Consider the following 14,694-nt stretch of genomic DNA (forward strand, 5'->3'; position numbering starts at 1 on the left):
CATCTCTTCCCCTTGAAACCAATGTCTCATGCTGACCTCCAAAATGAAATGTCAGTTTTCACGTGTCAATGCCAGTGGAACATTTGATAATGGGATTATAATAGTTTAGTCCAACCTGTCTTTATCTGGCCTCCACATCTTCACCCCCAGCGACTTCCATTAGCTAATCAACAAGAACAGAGATCCTGACTGATATTTCCATTCCCTAAGCTTATAGGACTGCTGAAGTGAATTATAGTACCTTTTGCCACTGTAATTGGAATCAATGAATTTAACAACAGGGAAAACATTGAATCTAAGATTTCCTTGCCTCTTTCTTCTGTGCCACATCATGTGCTATCTTTATCAAATGAGTCATAACAGGACAAATGGGAACATTTGTGCAACCTCTTCTTTTGAACCAGTGAACATACTGAACAATACAAAATCAACTTCCGTCATGAATGTTTGTTCACAAAATTAATAAATCTACATAGAAGCCTTAATCCACTGAAAATATATTAATCTTGGTTAGGATGGAAGAGTTACTGCTTAAGCAAGACTTCAGTTGATTCTGAATGAGTTTTTTTTTCATAAAATGAATTTTCACAATCGGTTGATAACTTATCCAAGCTACCTCAGCATTCTGCCTCTGATACAACAAATATCATTGGCTCTTGCTTTCCCATTTCTGCCATGATCATAGCAAGATGGTTCAGGTTGCCATGATGAAAGTGCTGAGCTTCCCATAAATCAAGAATCACAGAAGTTGGACTAGCTTTAGATGCAAAATAATTGAGATACCTGTTAAAATATAAAACAGAAAAATGTTTTAGAGCCCCTCCATCGGTAGGTGTGAATGTTCTTAATATGGACCAAATGCATTATGGATCTTCAGAGTGATGTAAATTTATATTATCTTCCATGTTTTTTGCATTTCACAGTCTGTGGGAGAATCATATTTAAAAATGCACCCCTTAACACTTTATAATAAAATTGCTTCAAGAATGCAATTTGATTTTACACATATTTTCATTCTGATACACTTCTTAGCTTAGAAGCTGAGATGACATTTCTTCCTTTGCAATTGCAGCTTTTGCAAAAAACCTTCAAGAGACTTATAGAGAATTTCTGAATGAGGAAAAGTATATCTAGATCCAAGATATATATAAATGTGCACAGTACAAGCCTTCCAGCTCTGACTGTTAAGGATTGTGGCAAACATGTATAAAAAATTCTTAGAGTGTTGAGCAGTTGATTCTGGATTACAAAATTGGCTAAAGAATGGTTTCACTTAAAAATTTTATAATTGATACCCACAATGGAGCATATTTAATTGATATTTAAAACATGGGCTCATTTAAAATATAACCTTTGATTTTGGGCAAGTGATTTCTTATTTTCTTTATTATGGCCAAAACATTGGAACTAGAGAGAGAGAGAAAAAAAGACGCTCCTATAAAGATATAAAGTAACTGAAGTTACTTGAAGGAATGTATTTTAGAGAGTAACTATTCCAAGAAAATTGAAAATTAATTAACATTTTGCAAGATCCAGGCCAAATACATAATTTAAAGAAATCAGTGTTTCTTCTTGCAAAGCTATGAAGATTCAGAAATATCTCAGTAAAATGAGCTATCGGTAAGATTTACATGAGAAGTAATCAGGAAGCAAAATTGTGTGTGATTTTTCAATATCAGAGGGGAGCACTTGCATCGATTTCTTTGTACCTTCACATACACCAAAAAAGTTCTTTTTTATTACCTCAATTATTCAAATGAATGTCTGCTATGGGGATTTTAAATATAATTGCCAAACAGAACCTTGGATCAGAGAAGTGGCTGAAACTACAGCAATTCAGTTGGTTAGATGTAGTCCTTAATATCAATTTAATTATGTGAGTGAGCATAAATACAGTTTTATAATTTTAAAGTGCCAGCTTTATGCTTTTGTGGTTCCCAGTGTGCCAGGCATATTTTCTCAAAGTTGCTTTTCTCCAGTTTTCTAAAGGGAAGTTGTTGGAGACTCTTTCCAAGGATGTCTTCAGTGAACAAACCTAATTCCTGCATTCCAGTGGTAATATATATTTTTTAGTCATTCATGGGACATGAGCGTCACTGGCACATCAGCATTTATTGTCCATTCCTCATTACCTAAGGGCAATTGAGAATCAACCACATTGCTGTGGCTATGGAGTCATGTGGAGGCCAAACCAGGTAACGATGGCAGATTTCCTTCCCTAAAGGACATTAGTGAAACAGGTGGGTTTTTCCAACAACCGGCAATGGTTTTGTGGTCACCACTGGATCCCTAATTCCAGATTTCGTTTTATTGAATTCAAATTCCACCATCTGCTGTAACAGGATTTGAACCCAGGGCCCCAGAACATTAGCTGAGTTTCTGCATTAATAGTCTGGCGATAATACCACTGGGCCAGTCCCTCCCCACAGCTCCTAAATATAAACATGGTGCATTAAAGTGCAAGAGCAGCAAGAATTATAGTATCGATGTTATCACATGGAATAGAAACGCAGTCTGGAGGTAGTGAGATTGTCTATTGTGCATTGTCAGTGGTTACCCTAAAATTATTGTAGTACAGTATAAAGCAAAAAGGAAATTGGCAACAATAATAATTGTTAAGCAGTGAGTAATACATCTGAAGCCACCTTTCATCGTTCCATTTGATTTCTTTATTTTATGGTGGGAGCAGGAATGCAGTGCCATATTTCTTGATCCAGTTTAGGAACTCCCCTCCCCCACCATTCAGTTTTAAGATTTCCTAATTCTCTTTCCGATATAGATGCAAGAAATGCAGCCAAAGTAATCAGGCTGCTGACTTCTCCATTCCAGCATGAAGGACATGAATTTTAGCTCGATGTTCACAGCATATTATGAAAACCTGTCAGTTCAAAAGGTATGTTTGAACCAGGAAAAGATGATAAAATAGAATGGTGCTTCTGAAAAAAAGTGAAGCGAGGAGGATGAAATATGCATAACATAACTCCCAAGAGCTCGCATTAAAATAACAGGGTTGGTCTCAGGCAAAGTACAGTTACAGGGAAGAATTGAAATCTGACATACCTTTTATCCAGCTCCAGTACCGCTTATCTTTAGTGCTATGAGGATTATTTTTTTAAATTGTGGGCTAGTGCCACTCTTTAGTTGTTACTAGATGGAATATAAAAGTAGAGAAGTGGGAGGGCGATTCTCCCAAAAATATTCTAAGTCTCAAATTCACATGAAAACTGGAGCAAATCACACTAGCTTTTTTCAGTGGAAGTTTAGAGAAGAATCTTCCACACTCAGTACACCGCTGAGTGTACCAGCCAAAATTACATCAAAAATCAGGGGAGACGTCACTGGAGACACCAGCAGCATAGTGCTGAGTGGGCCACTGCGCATGCGCCAATCCGTCAGCGCTGAGATTGGCGCACGTGCAGTGGTCCCTGTCTACCAGCCTCCCAAATGCTGGCCAGCTCGATCGCAGGCCAGCCCCTGCAATGCCAGCATTCCTCCTCCTCCTCCTCCCCCACAGCTCGATCACTGGTCCTATAAACATGCCTGGGCCCAGCAGCTAACCCCCTCTCCTGCAGCCCTGATTTCTCCTACCCCCCAACCCTGATGGACAGCCTTGATTGCCAGTCTCCCTCCCCCACTGACCCTGACTGCAGAGTGGCAGTGGGACAGCCCCCCATCCCCACTGATTGCTTCTATCAGGCCCTGCCCCCATCAAACCTCAACCCCCTTAACACTTCCCTGTGTCCGATGGGCAGTGTAAAGGTGCCACCTGGGCATTGGCACTTCGGCCCTTGGTGCCCGACCCTCTGGAGGGCCCCAATTGGCCCCCTTCAATCCAGCGGGGTCAGGCCACCAGTTCCACGTAAGTGGGGAGCTACTGTAAACCCCATTGGAGTGAAATAACCCTGGCAGGGGGTGGTGGGAGAGGCTAGCGGGTCTGCACCTATTTCCGGTGCGGAGCTGACGGTGCCGGAAATCCAGCACTGGGAGACGTGCTTAGGGTTGGACGTCCAACGTGGATTGCGCTAATCTGGCCCCACTTAAATCTTCTAGCCCACTGCGCTAAAAAAAAAATCAGCGCAACGGGATGGGAGAATCAGCTCCGTGATTTCAGAGTTTTATAGGGTGTTGATGAGACCACATCTGGAGTATTGTGTCCAGTTTTGGTCTCGTTATTTGAGGAAGAATGTGGTGTGGCATTGGAGGCAGTTCAGACGAGGTTCAGCAGATTGATTCCGGGATTAAGGGGTTGACATATGAGGAGAGATTAAACAGTATTGGCTGGAGTTTAGAAGGATTGGAGGGGATCTGATCGAGGGAAATAAAATTTTAAAAAGGGATTGGTAAAGTAATGTAGACCAAATGTTTCCTGTTATGAGACAATCTACAACAAGAGGTCAGAGGTATAGGCTGTGAGGCAATAGATTTAGAACTGAGACGCGGAGGAACTACTTCCTGCAGAATGTGGTAAATTTGTGGAACTTGCTGCCCCATAGTGCAGTGGATTCTGAATCGTTGAATAGTTTCAAGAAGGAGATAGACATATTTCTAATTTAAAAAAAAAGGAAAGAGGGATATGGCAAACAGGTGGGGAGGTCAATTTGAGACGGGGGCGGGGGGGGGTGGAGATCAGCCATAATGATTGAGTAGCAGAACAGACTCAAAGAGCTGAATTCTGCTCCTAATTCCTATGTTCCTATGTATGCTTTAATTGATAAAATGTATTGCTCAAAGGGTGCATGGTTTATCATTTAACGTTAGAAAAAAATTAAGAATATTTTTTCCACAACTTAGCTTCCTTCCGGTGCAATCATTTTTAATAGTCACGTTTACTCTGCTCCGAGACAATCTACGTTACATTATTCCAAAGAGTATTATTTAACACTTTATTTTTCATCAGTACTAAGCAAGAATAGAAATATCTTGATTTTTCTTTTCCTAATTGGTCTACTAAATGCACATTAATAATATCCACCTAAGACTAATACCTGGACTTCTGTGAAACTGGTAATCTTTTCCACTGTCCAATTTGAATACTTCAGGGAATCTTGCAGGAGACACAAGACCGAATGTTTATGAAGGAGACAAGCAGCAAAATTTTCATCTCCACAAATCTATCTCAATTCAGGAGGTTCCCACCTGGCACTCATTCTGGGGAGGCAAGGGCATGATGGAATTGACCTGCAGCCTTAAGAGGCAGGCCTGAGGCAGAAACAGAGATGGCCGATGGTGAAGTCAGGAGGTGAGAAGATCCACTTCCATCTACAGAAAAGTCAGCACCGTTGTAATCATAATTATCAGCCCTTATTCCTCACCACCCCTCCTCCTCATGCTCTTACCTATCTGCTCACACACTGCCTGGCCCCTCATAAGTCCCAAACTACCATAACTTCATGTTGTCTCTATGTCCCCTAGATCCCCATGTACCTATATCCTCCATGACCCCTTCAAGCCTTCCATATCCCCCCTCTGACATCCCTCCCGCATCCTCCCAACATCCTCTATTTTAAGAACCAATGAGCCTTTGGGAAGTCTGGCAAGTCTTTGAAATATAATGAAACTGACACAATAAGCAAAGTTGCTTTGAAAAGCTGTGAAAGAACATTGCTCACCTTACAACTTCAAGTGTCAGTTAAGGAAAGCCATAACTATCAATGACAAAATGTCTTTATCCATTTTGCACTTTTTCATTTTGAGTAGATAAACACACAGGGATTGAAAAACTCTTCAAAGAATGTGTAACTTATTACAAGGTGATGGACATCAATAATACACATTTTGCACCCCCCTCTACATCTGTGTCAACATGTCCTCCTGAGAGCAAAGTACAATTGCTGTTCACACAGAAGACGCCACACTGGGAGCATAGTCTTTTAAAATTGTGACTTCCGAGATGATATGGTTATATAAATCTGTTTAGACTCACCGGTCCAATTTCAATTTATACGCCAGCATCCTCCAATCACTCCCTCTTGAACTTGGAATATCCAGACTGCTGCAAATCTTCTGTCGGATCAGATAAGGGATTTTGAAAGCACAAGGTCCTGCTAAAGATGTGCCACAATTGTTGGACTCCATAAATTGAACGTCTGTCTGCCTCGCATCCTTGAGGGGATAAAAATAATTTTAGATCAGCCTATTATCATGCATTTCAGCTCTGCATGAAATGTATCATAATAATGGAAAATTCACAGAGACAATATAGATTTCAATTCATTGTATGTTCCAATTGCCTTCAGTGCGTTATCTCTTGGTGATATTCAGATATACATTCAAGGTAAGCTGAATATTGACCATAACGTCTCAACTGACAAATCATTTCAATGGTTTAGAACCAGAAAGTAAAATAAAAACAATAAGAAAGTAATTATTTCATTCTTCTATTGAGTGTGTTTTAAAATGCAAAACATTTTTGCTTAGTGGAAGTAGCTTATGCTTTTTGTTCTTGGTATAGTATTTTCCACTATTGCCTAGTGATGACAATTGCTGGAGATATTACACAGTGACATCAAACTAATATTGAATTGAGTCTGTAGTCCATCAGATTTGGTTGTTTAGTTTGACTGGCATTGGCTCTGTTGTCCCTAACCAAAAAGGTAAATTCAATATTAAAGGCCAATTTTCTGCAGTCATTTTGAAGAATTGACAAAAAAAACCAGTAAGTACCTGAAAATTTTAGAAGACGTTTGTTGAATGGCAGAGAGTAGTAACTTTATGTGCAGTTGTCACACATTATTAGTGAGTATTGTGAGCTGAATGTTGCTCAAGATTCATCATTTGTTTATCTCCAGACAGTTCTTGACAACTTCAATCTTAGCTACTTAAAAACATGCAATAAGATTGTCTCAACTTCAGTTAAGCTGCCTAATTAAAATGAACAACTTCCAACTGATGATAATCTTGTGCTTTTAGACAACTAAATTTACCGCTTATAATAAGTTAAATCATCAAGAGTAACACAAGATGAAATCATACATATTAAACAGTTTAACAACTGGAAGTAAACCCGTTGATCTTTGCTAATGAATGACTTAATCACATTTGTAATACACTGGCTAACTAAAATTCATGTTTTGGGGAGCGTGAATTTTATATTTAAGAGTGACAAAGTAATAAAGGAGAAACCAATAGACCGAAAAACCCATTAGCTGTCACAGTTGTTATCAGAATGCTTAGTGGAGTAACCCTGAAATAAACAGACAAATGGAGAGAACTGCACATTTGCACAATCTAGAAATCCTCACTTCCAAACACTCCCCTCCAAGGCCCACACGAAAGATTTATAGTGCACAGCCCCTCATGAATTAAATGTTCATCTCAGTTTACCTGGCATTCATTACTTTCTTATCCTCCATAAACTTCTCTTTCCATTTGAATTTTCATATCACCTCCTCAACCTTACTTTATGTCATGCCTGTCCACTCTCAATTACTGATGAGACCATTAATGAGAACTTTCTTGCATCCCTCAGCCACTATATCTCTTTGCTCCTTTCAACTCAGTTTCCTTCTATATCTTCCACTGGAAAATAAAACATTTCCACCCATTTGTTACAACTGGACTTTCCAATTCTCAATGGCCTAGCCTTTGGCATTCCATTTCTCTGGGAAGTTTCTGTAGCCATGAACTTGTTTAACTACTCTCTCACGTCATCTTTGATGTACTTGTTCCCAGCAAAACCTAAACATGTTCCCATCACAATTGTTCCCCAGTAACCCCCTATCTTTGCACCCTTATAGTCAGAGCACTCCAGAGGAAGGGTCTGCTCTTGATTCCCCTCTGCCCCTTACCAAAATGATAGCCTATAAGGCGATAGGTTCCACACATACGCTGACAACCTGACTTGCACGTCAGTCTCTACATTGCCTCTGTGGTGTCAGAGATTTTGGCCAATATCCACCTTTGGGTGAGCCACATGATTTTCTATCTAAATTTTACAAAAAGCAAAGCTATTGTCTTCTTCTCCAGTAACAAACCACTGCCCATTAATACCTTATGGTTAATTCCATCACTCTTCCTGTTCACTGACTCAGCCTGACCTTAGTTGGTAACATCCAATCTGCTTCTGAACTGCATGCTAACCGCAAATTGGATTGGATTTAATGGTGATGATTGTGGGCACATCTACTGGCTGGAGACCTGGTGGCATCCCCTCAGCAGTCATTCCCGGGCATCTAAAAGCCAGTAAGGCACCAACCTGATCAACGTCTAAGTTCCTGGGTCATGCAGAGTAGGTGCCCACACTCCAAGTACTATCAGCCAGAGGTTGGCAGTTCTTCAGTTCCAGCAGCACCACTGGAAGCATTGCTGGAGCTGCAGTAGGCCCAGGAAGAGAAATTGTCCCTGACCCCTGGAAAATGGAATGGCCAGTTAAACAGGCCCTGCTGAGGAGGCAAAGGGCTGGGGGTGGGCGGGGGAAGGGTGGTTGTTGCTGTAACAAATACAAGTAATGAGAGGGATTTCCTGCAGGAGTGATTCATGCTATCAATAAGGCCTTTCATTGGGCACAGAGTCCCAGAGCACAGAATGAACACACACATCCAGTCATACCATGGCTCTCCTTCTACCATTGGATGAGGTCATTGTTTGGCCTAGGTGTTGCAAAGAGCACCCAGGACTTAATTAGGGGGAGTTGGGAAGGCCTACCCCAAGCCTTCTTACCCCATTATACAGACAGTGCAGCTCCCTCTCACTGTGCAACTGGAGAGGCCATTAAATTCCACCCTTTAGCCCTGTTATAAAGCTGACCTGCTTCCACCCCAACAATATCATGTGCCTCTGCCTCAATTTCACCTCATCTGTTAAAACTCCTCTCCATGCCTTTATCAAACTTAACTACAGCATAAATAAATTCCATTTTATTGGATTTTTTGTCAAAGGTGATATGAGACTCCTCTCTGTCCAAAAATCATAAACTAACATTATTGTAAATTATAGGGGAGAATCTGCCCAGACTGTTGGAGGAGGTTTTGGCAATGGGTGAGCTCCAAAGGTCCCTGGAATTTATATTGGGTTCAGATCCCAACAGGATCCTGCCTCTTCCTATATTCTTCAACCATGACCACTGAGAAACCACCGCTCAAAGAATTTCATCTCTTGAAGAGTGCCGTCACTGTTTGACAAGTGATTGCCAACTTCCTAGAAGGTGCTTCACTTATCTATCACTTCATTCACCTTCAGCAGCACTTTAGTGCTGCCAATCGGGCATGGTTTGGGAGCAGTTTATGCAGCTCCACCTTCTATCTCTTAAGGACAAAGACAAAAGCCTCAACATTACCGACTCCAACACTGGCAGCAGCAGTAACAGATGCAGCAGCTAGATCCCAACATAGGCAAAGGATCAGCTCTCTCGACATGTCTGAGCATCAGTACTTCAAATAGCTCAGGCTCATATGACAAGTTGTTGCAGACACCCACTGCCCAAAGGAACAAGATCTCCTTCCTAGTGGATATGCATTGAGAGGAGCAGCCAAGGCTCCTGTGATTGGCGGGCAAAGAGCTCCACTTCCCTTTAGTCTCTGTTGTTCCCCAACAGTACATGTTCTCTCTATTTTGCAAAAGCAAAACAGAGATGTGAGTTTTTAATCATAGCTTCCTTGCTAAGGAAAGAAAAATAGCACATGTGGAGGATAACTGTGAAGCACAAGTCTGAAAAGGTAACAGGATGAGGCCAAAGTGGGGGCTGTCTGGATGTAAGTATGTGGTGCCTGCAGAGGGGCGCTAGTGGAGCTGCAAGGTGTGTTATTTTGGGGTGCATTGTGCAGGAGAATGCCAGATAAGTCAGGGTGTGCGTTTTGCACTTGGAAGAGTAACACTACTCAATTTTCCTGAGGTCCTGGGTCCTCTTGATGCACTGTCTCTGCTTTGCATTGAGCACACTGCTAACATTCTTGGCCAGTGGTCATGCACAGCTGCTTGGTTGAGCATGTTGTCCTCTTGCTTCTGTCCTAGGGAGACCTCACCAACCAGAGCTTCTCAGATCCCTCAGTAAGACCTCTAGGGAAGAGTGAGAGATCTGTGGGAAGTTTGGAGTAGGGGGGTGGGGGGACATGGGGTGCTTGGATAGACTCCCCATGTTTCCTTTCCATTCCTTATGGCCTCAAAAATTGAAATGCTGATTTTTTTTTCCTGTTCCATGCTGTGGTCCCTTTAATTAGGAATTCTTCCTTTGACAACATGGATCCTTTATCATGTCCACCCTCCCTAATTGGTCTGGGTATCTGTAGATGGAATGACTTTTGGTTTGCTCTGGTTAAGAGCAACTATTGGGCGCACTCTTGGGTTGAGTTCCAGACCCAAAAACTCACCCATTGTTTCAGCATTGCCAAAGTGAGAATATTCAACTCATTGTTAATAAACACAAATGTTATTTAAAAGTGCGCAGGAAATTTACCAAATCTAATACTATTAATCTACAATCAGCCCTCTAATAGGAGTTTGCATTGTCTGACTATCCACTTTGTACACTGAGTTTTCTCTGCAGCTTTGAATATATATAGAAGTAAATTTTCTGCTTGCTTGCCCCTGGCAGAAACTATCGAGAAATGATGCAGGCACGGTCAATGATTTTTCTTTATCCATTAATGTTGATGAATGGGAAATCGTGGGCTGCATGCATTTGATTTCCCATTAAATGCAAGTGACGATGTACACTAAGAGCACACAAACAGAAGATTTGCTCTAAAAACTTTTTGAAGTGTTTCTTAGCGCAAACTATTTCTTCAGTATTCCATGAGAAAAGACATTGCAATTATTTTTCATATAAAATTATGATTTCATCGCATAGGCCTGAATTTAGGCATTTAGGCTTATAAGATGGCAGGGTTGGGGGGTGGGGGGAGGTGGGTGCGGGGGGAGGTGGAATGTGGGGGTGAGGGGGGGGGGAAGAGGGCAGGCAGTAGTGGGGGGCTTCTCCATTAGAAACCTTCTTTTAACTCTGGGAACTCCTCCCCTTAAGGTCAAGTAGCCGCTAGACCTCCCTTCTAACCGGCTTCTCCCCCTATCCCTCTACCACCCTATCTCCCAACCCTGAAACCCCCACAGAACATATCTCTTCATGCATGCAGACCCAGTCCTGTCCACTCCAGCTTCTGATGATGCAAAGTCTAGACAGATTCCAATCTTTAAGAGTCCCACCCTCTATTGCAGGACTTCCTCCCAAGCGAGACAGAAAAGGTGGTGCAGTTCCTCCTGCAGCCAATTAACACTTGTTAGAGCGTGAAACACAGTGGCAGGCAGTGTTGGTGGAGAAGCAGTCCTCACTGACTCTGAGTTGAGAAACCCTGCCATCCTAAAAATCCTAGCCATAGACCTATATCTTTGTGTATTACAAAAAAACTGGACCATAAGTTAACAAATCATTCATGACTTTAGCCAAGATTTGGATCATCAGCAAAATGTCTCACATGCAGCCTACATGTCAGGCATTCTGGCCATGGTTATGGATTGGCATCAGCATTCCCTCATCAGCTACGTGATAAGCATCTTCTTTCAGCACAGTGGAAGGTCATAGGCAAGTCACTTTGATGTCTAGAAATCCAAGCACAGTGCCGCAGTGACACTTTGCTCAAGGGGATAAGCTGTCTATGAACATTGACCTGATGAAAAATTTTCTCTTCAAGCTGTTAAGGGCTGGTGGTCACCTAAAGCCAAGCAAATTTCCTGCCAGACATTCAGGTCTGGCAGCTCAGTTATATCTCTACAGACATAGCTATCAGCATCTATCCCACCCCAGACTGAAACTCCTGCTACAGATTTTCTCACTGTGAAACAAAAACTCAGTTACTTCAGGGCTAGTATGTCTGTAATGAAAAAAATCATTCCATCTTGTCATGTCAAAAAGACAGGAAAATAAATCAAAACTATCAAATATAGCAAGAGTTGATTCTTTTTGCTATTTTAAATGCATTTTGCTGAACCACAAGATTCAGGTCACATGACAAACACGATTGGCCATCTGTTCCAGAAGCTTCCAACAGAGATTACAAGAATAAGAGAGTTCCACTCTTATCCATGTGGAATGTCACATGCCATTGTAAGGCCACATTATAATCACAAAACAAGATGACTAACAGATGAACTGACTCCCTCCAGCTGTGACGATAATAAATGCAGAGACATCATAGAATCCCTACAGTGCACGAGTAGGGCATTTAGCCCATTGAATCCACAACGACAGCAATCCTACCCAGGCCATATCCCCTTAACCTCACATATTTACCTGCTAGTTCCTCTGACACTAAGGGCAATGTAGCATGGCCAACCAACATAACCTACACATCTTTGCACTGTGGAAGGAAACCAGAGCACCGGGAGATTCATATACACACAGCCACGGGGAGAACGTGCAAACCCCTCACAGGCAGTGACCTGAGGCCAGAATTGAACCTGGGTCCTTGGTGCTGTGAGGCGGTAGTGCTAACCACTGTGCCACCAAGGACGATTTTGCTCCTAAATGGAAAGAGTGGACCTTAACTGGAAGCACAGAAATTGCAATTAACTCATTAATGGACTCCAGGCTTCAAACCCTTTGGACTATCGATGTTCTATTTTACTCTTAAATTTCCAGCCTCACAGCTCAGTCTGCTGATTAAACACTAAGAGCAAATAACTCCAGCAGATGTCCCAGCTCACCAAGCAGCCGGTCAGCCTCTACCAATTCCTTGAAGCTGGTCTCATTTTAAAAGACTCTGATCATTACCTGCCGAGTTGGCAGGAAATTCTATTATGCAGCATCGTCACTGATTTCAAGGATTTTCGCGTCGATGTCTCCAAACAGAAAATCATTTGGACTGAATTCTGCCATGTCAGAAACACCCTGTGGACTTTAACCTCTTGGGCTCTGGCCATCACGCGAACGAATATTCATTTTTGTGGTTCTTTCATTGATGGTGTCCATTGTCGTAAAAGCTCCCTCATTTCTATCCCAGCTAAGCGTATATATATGCGTGGGATTGTGAACAAACACCCCTCCTTCCCTAGGGCTTGCACCCAAAATAAACTAACTTTCCAATGTAATCGTAAAGAGAGTTAGAGTTGGTCTTATCAATTTGTATCACATAAGCTGAGGGTTAAGGCAAAAATGTCACAGCCTACTTTAAAGATGGTTCAAAAACATCTCTGCTATGGACAGTGAGGGAATAATGAATCACTTCTGCCCTCTACCCCATTTATTTCATTGCATTTTCCATTTTATTGCTCTCCTGCTCCACCACCCCCCACCCCCCAACACCACCTCCACTTCTTCAAACCAACTGCCACATTCCTCAGGTAGTCCTTTACCAAGCTGTCCCTTCGTTTCACCATTCTGGTCACTTAATGGACACTTTCAGCACCTTCTCAGTTTTCTACATTCTCACTTACATTCTCTTTGACTGAACATAAGAACATAAGAAATAGGAGCAGGAGTAGGCCATCTAGCCCTTCGAGCCTGCCCCGCCATTCAATAAGATCATGGCTGATCTGTTGTGGCTCAGTTCCACTTTCCCGCCCTCTCCCCATAACCCTTAATCCCCTCTCTTATCAAGAACCCATCAACCCGCTTCTTAAAAATATTTAGCGAGGCAGCCTCCACCCCTTCAACGGGCAGAGAATTCCAGAGATTCACCACCCTTTGAATGAAGAAGTTCCTCCTCAACTCCGTTCTAAACCGCCTCCCCTTTATCTTGAGGCTGTGCCCCCTAGTCCAACTGTCTTTTTTGAGCGGGAAGAGTCTCTCCACCTCTATCCTATCCATCCCATTCATCATCTTATACGTCTCAATGAGATCTCCCCTCATTCTTCTAAACTCTAACGAGTACAAGCCTAGTTTATTCAGCCTCTCCTCATAGCTCAATCCCCTCAACTCCGGCATCAGCCTAGTAAACCTCCTCTGCACTCCCTCCAGGGCCAATATATCCTTGCACAGGTGCGGCGCCCAAAACTGCACACAGTACTCCAGCTGCGGCCTCACCAATGCCCTATACAGCTGCAGCAAGACCTCCCTACTTTTATATTCAATCCCCCTCGCTATGAAGGCCAGCATCCCATTCGCCTTCCTGACCACCTGCTGCACCTGCAAGCTGGGTTTTTGCGACTCATGCACAAGGACCCCGAGGTCCCTCTGCACCGTCGCCTGCTGCAGTTTTTCGCCACGTAAGTAATAGTCCTTCCTACCATTCTTCCTACCAAAGTGGACCACCTCATAGTATAAATCTCTGCTGACTCTCTTTCCTCTCAGCCCTGGTGAAGGGTCATCAGATTCAAAACATTGGCTCTATTCTCTCTCCACGGATGCTGTCTGACCTGCTGAGATTTTCCAGCATTTTACTATTTTTATGTGAGGGAAGTTCATTTTAACTCTCTCCTTTCCATAATAATTTTGAAAGGTTGCAAAATAAATACAAAAACTAAAACTTGACAATGCATATCCATTTTTTTAGACCGTAAATGTATCAGTTTAAATAATTGTTGGTGGCGACCCTAGGAGCAGTGATTGCAGAATAGTATGGCTTACAATCCAATTAGAAAGAGGTAAAGTAAGTACAAAACTACAGCACCCAGACTTGATTTGGACAGATTTAAGAAAGCTCATTAATAAGATGGCTTGAGATAAATTGGAAGGAGAATTTGGCATGTATGACATTAACAGCTGAATCTTTAACAAAACAAAATTGCAAAGTTTCAGGTTTAATATATTCCATTAGGAAAAAGGAAAAC

General features: G+C 42.1%; 1 protein-coding gene across 1 annotated transcript in view; it reads right to left on the reverse strand.

Annotated features, from left to right (window-relative positions):
* Positions 1-617: 617 nt before the first annotated feature.
* The window catches only part of unc5a (unc-5 netrin receptor A), a 229,492-nt gene continuing 215,415 nt past the window's right edge, over positions 618-14,694 (reverse strand). The window contains exons 14-15 of the mRNA XM_080201104.1: positions 5,924-6,102; positions 618-783 (exon numbers count right to left, since the gene is read on the reverse strand). Coding sequence (XP_080057230.1) covers positions 618-783; positions 5,924-6,102 — 345 coding nt within the window. The remainder of the gene's footprint in view (positions 784-5,923; positions 6,103-14,694) is intronic.

This window comes from Carcharhinus amblyrhynchos, chromosome 13, assembly GCF_965287045.1.
Source record: "Carcharhinus amblyrhynchos chromosome 13, sCarAmb.v2.hapA, whole genome shotgun sequence".
NCBI lineage: Eukaryota > Metazoa > Chordata > Chondrichthyes > Carcharhiniformes > Carcharhinidae > Carcharhinus > Carcharhinus amblyrhynchos.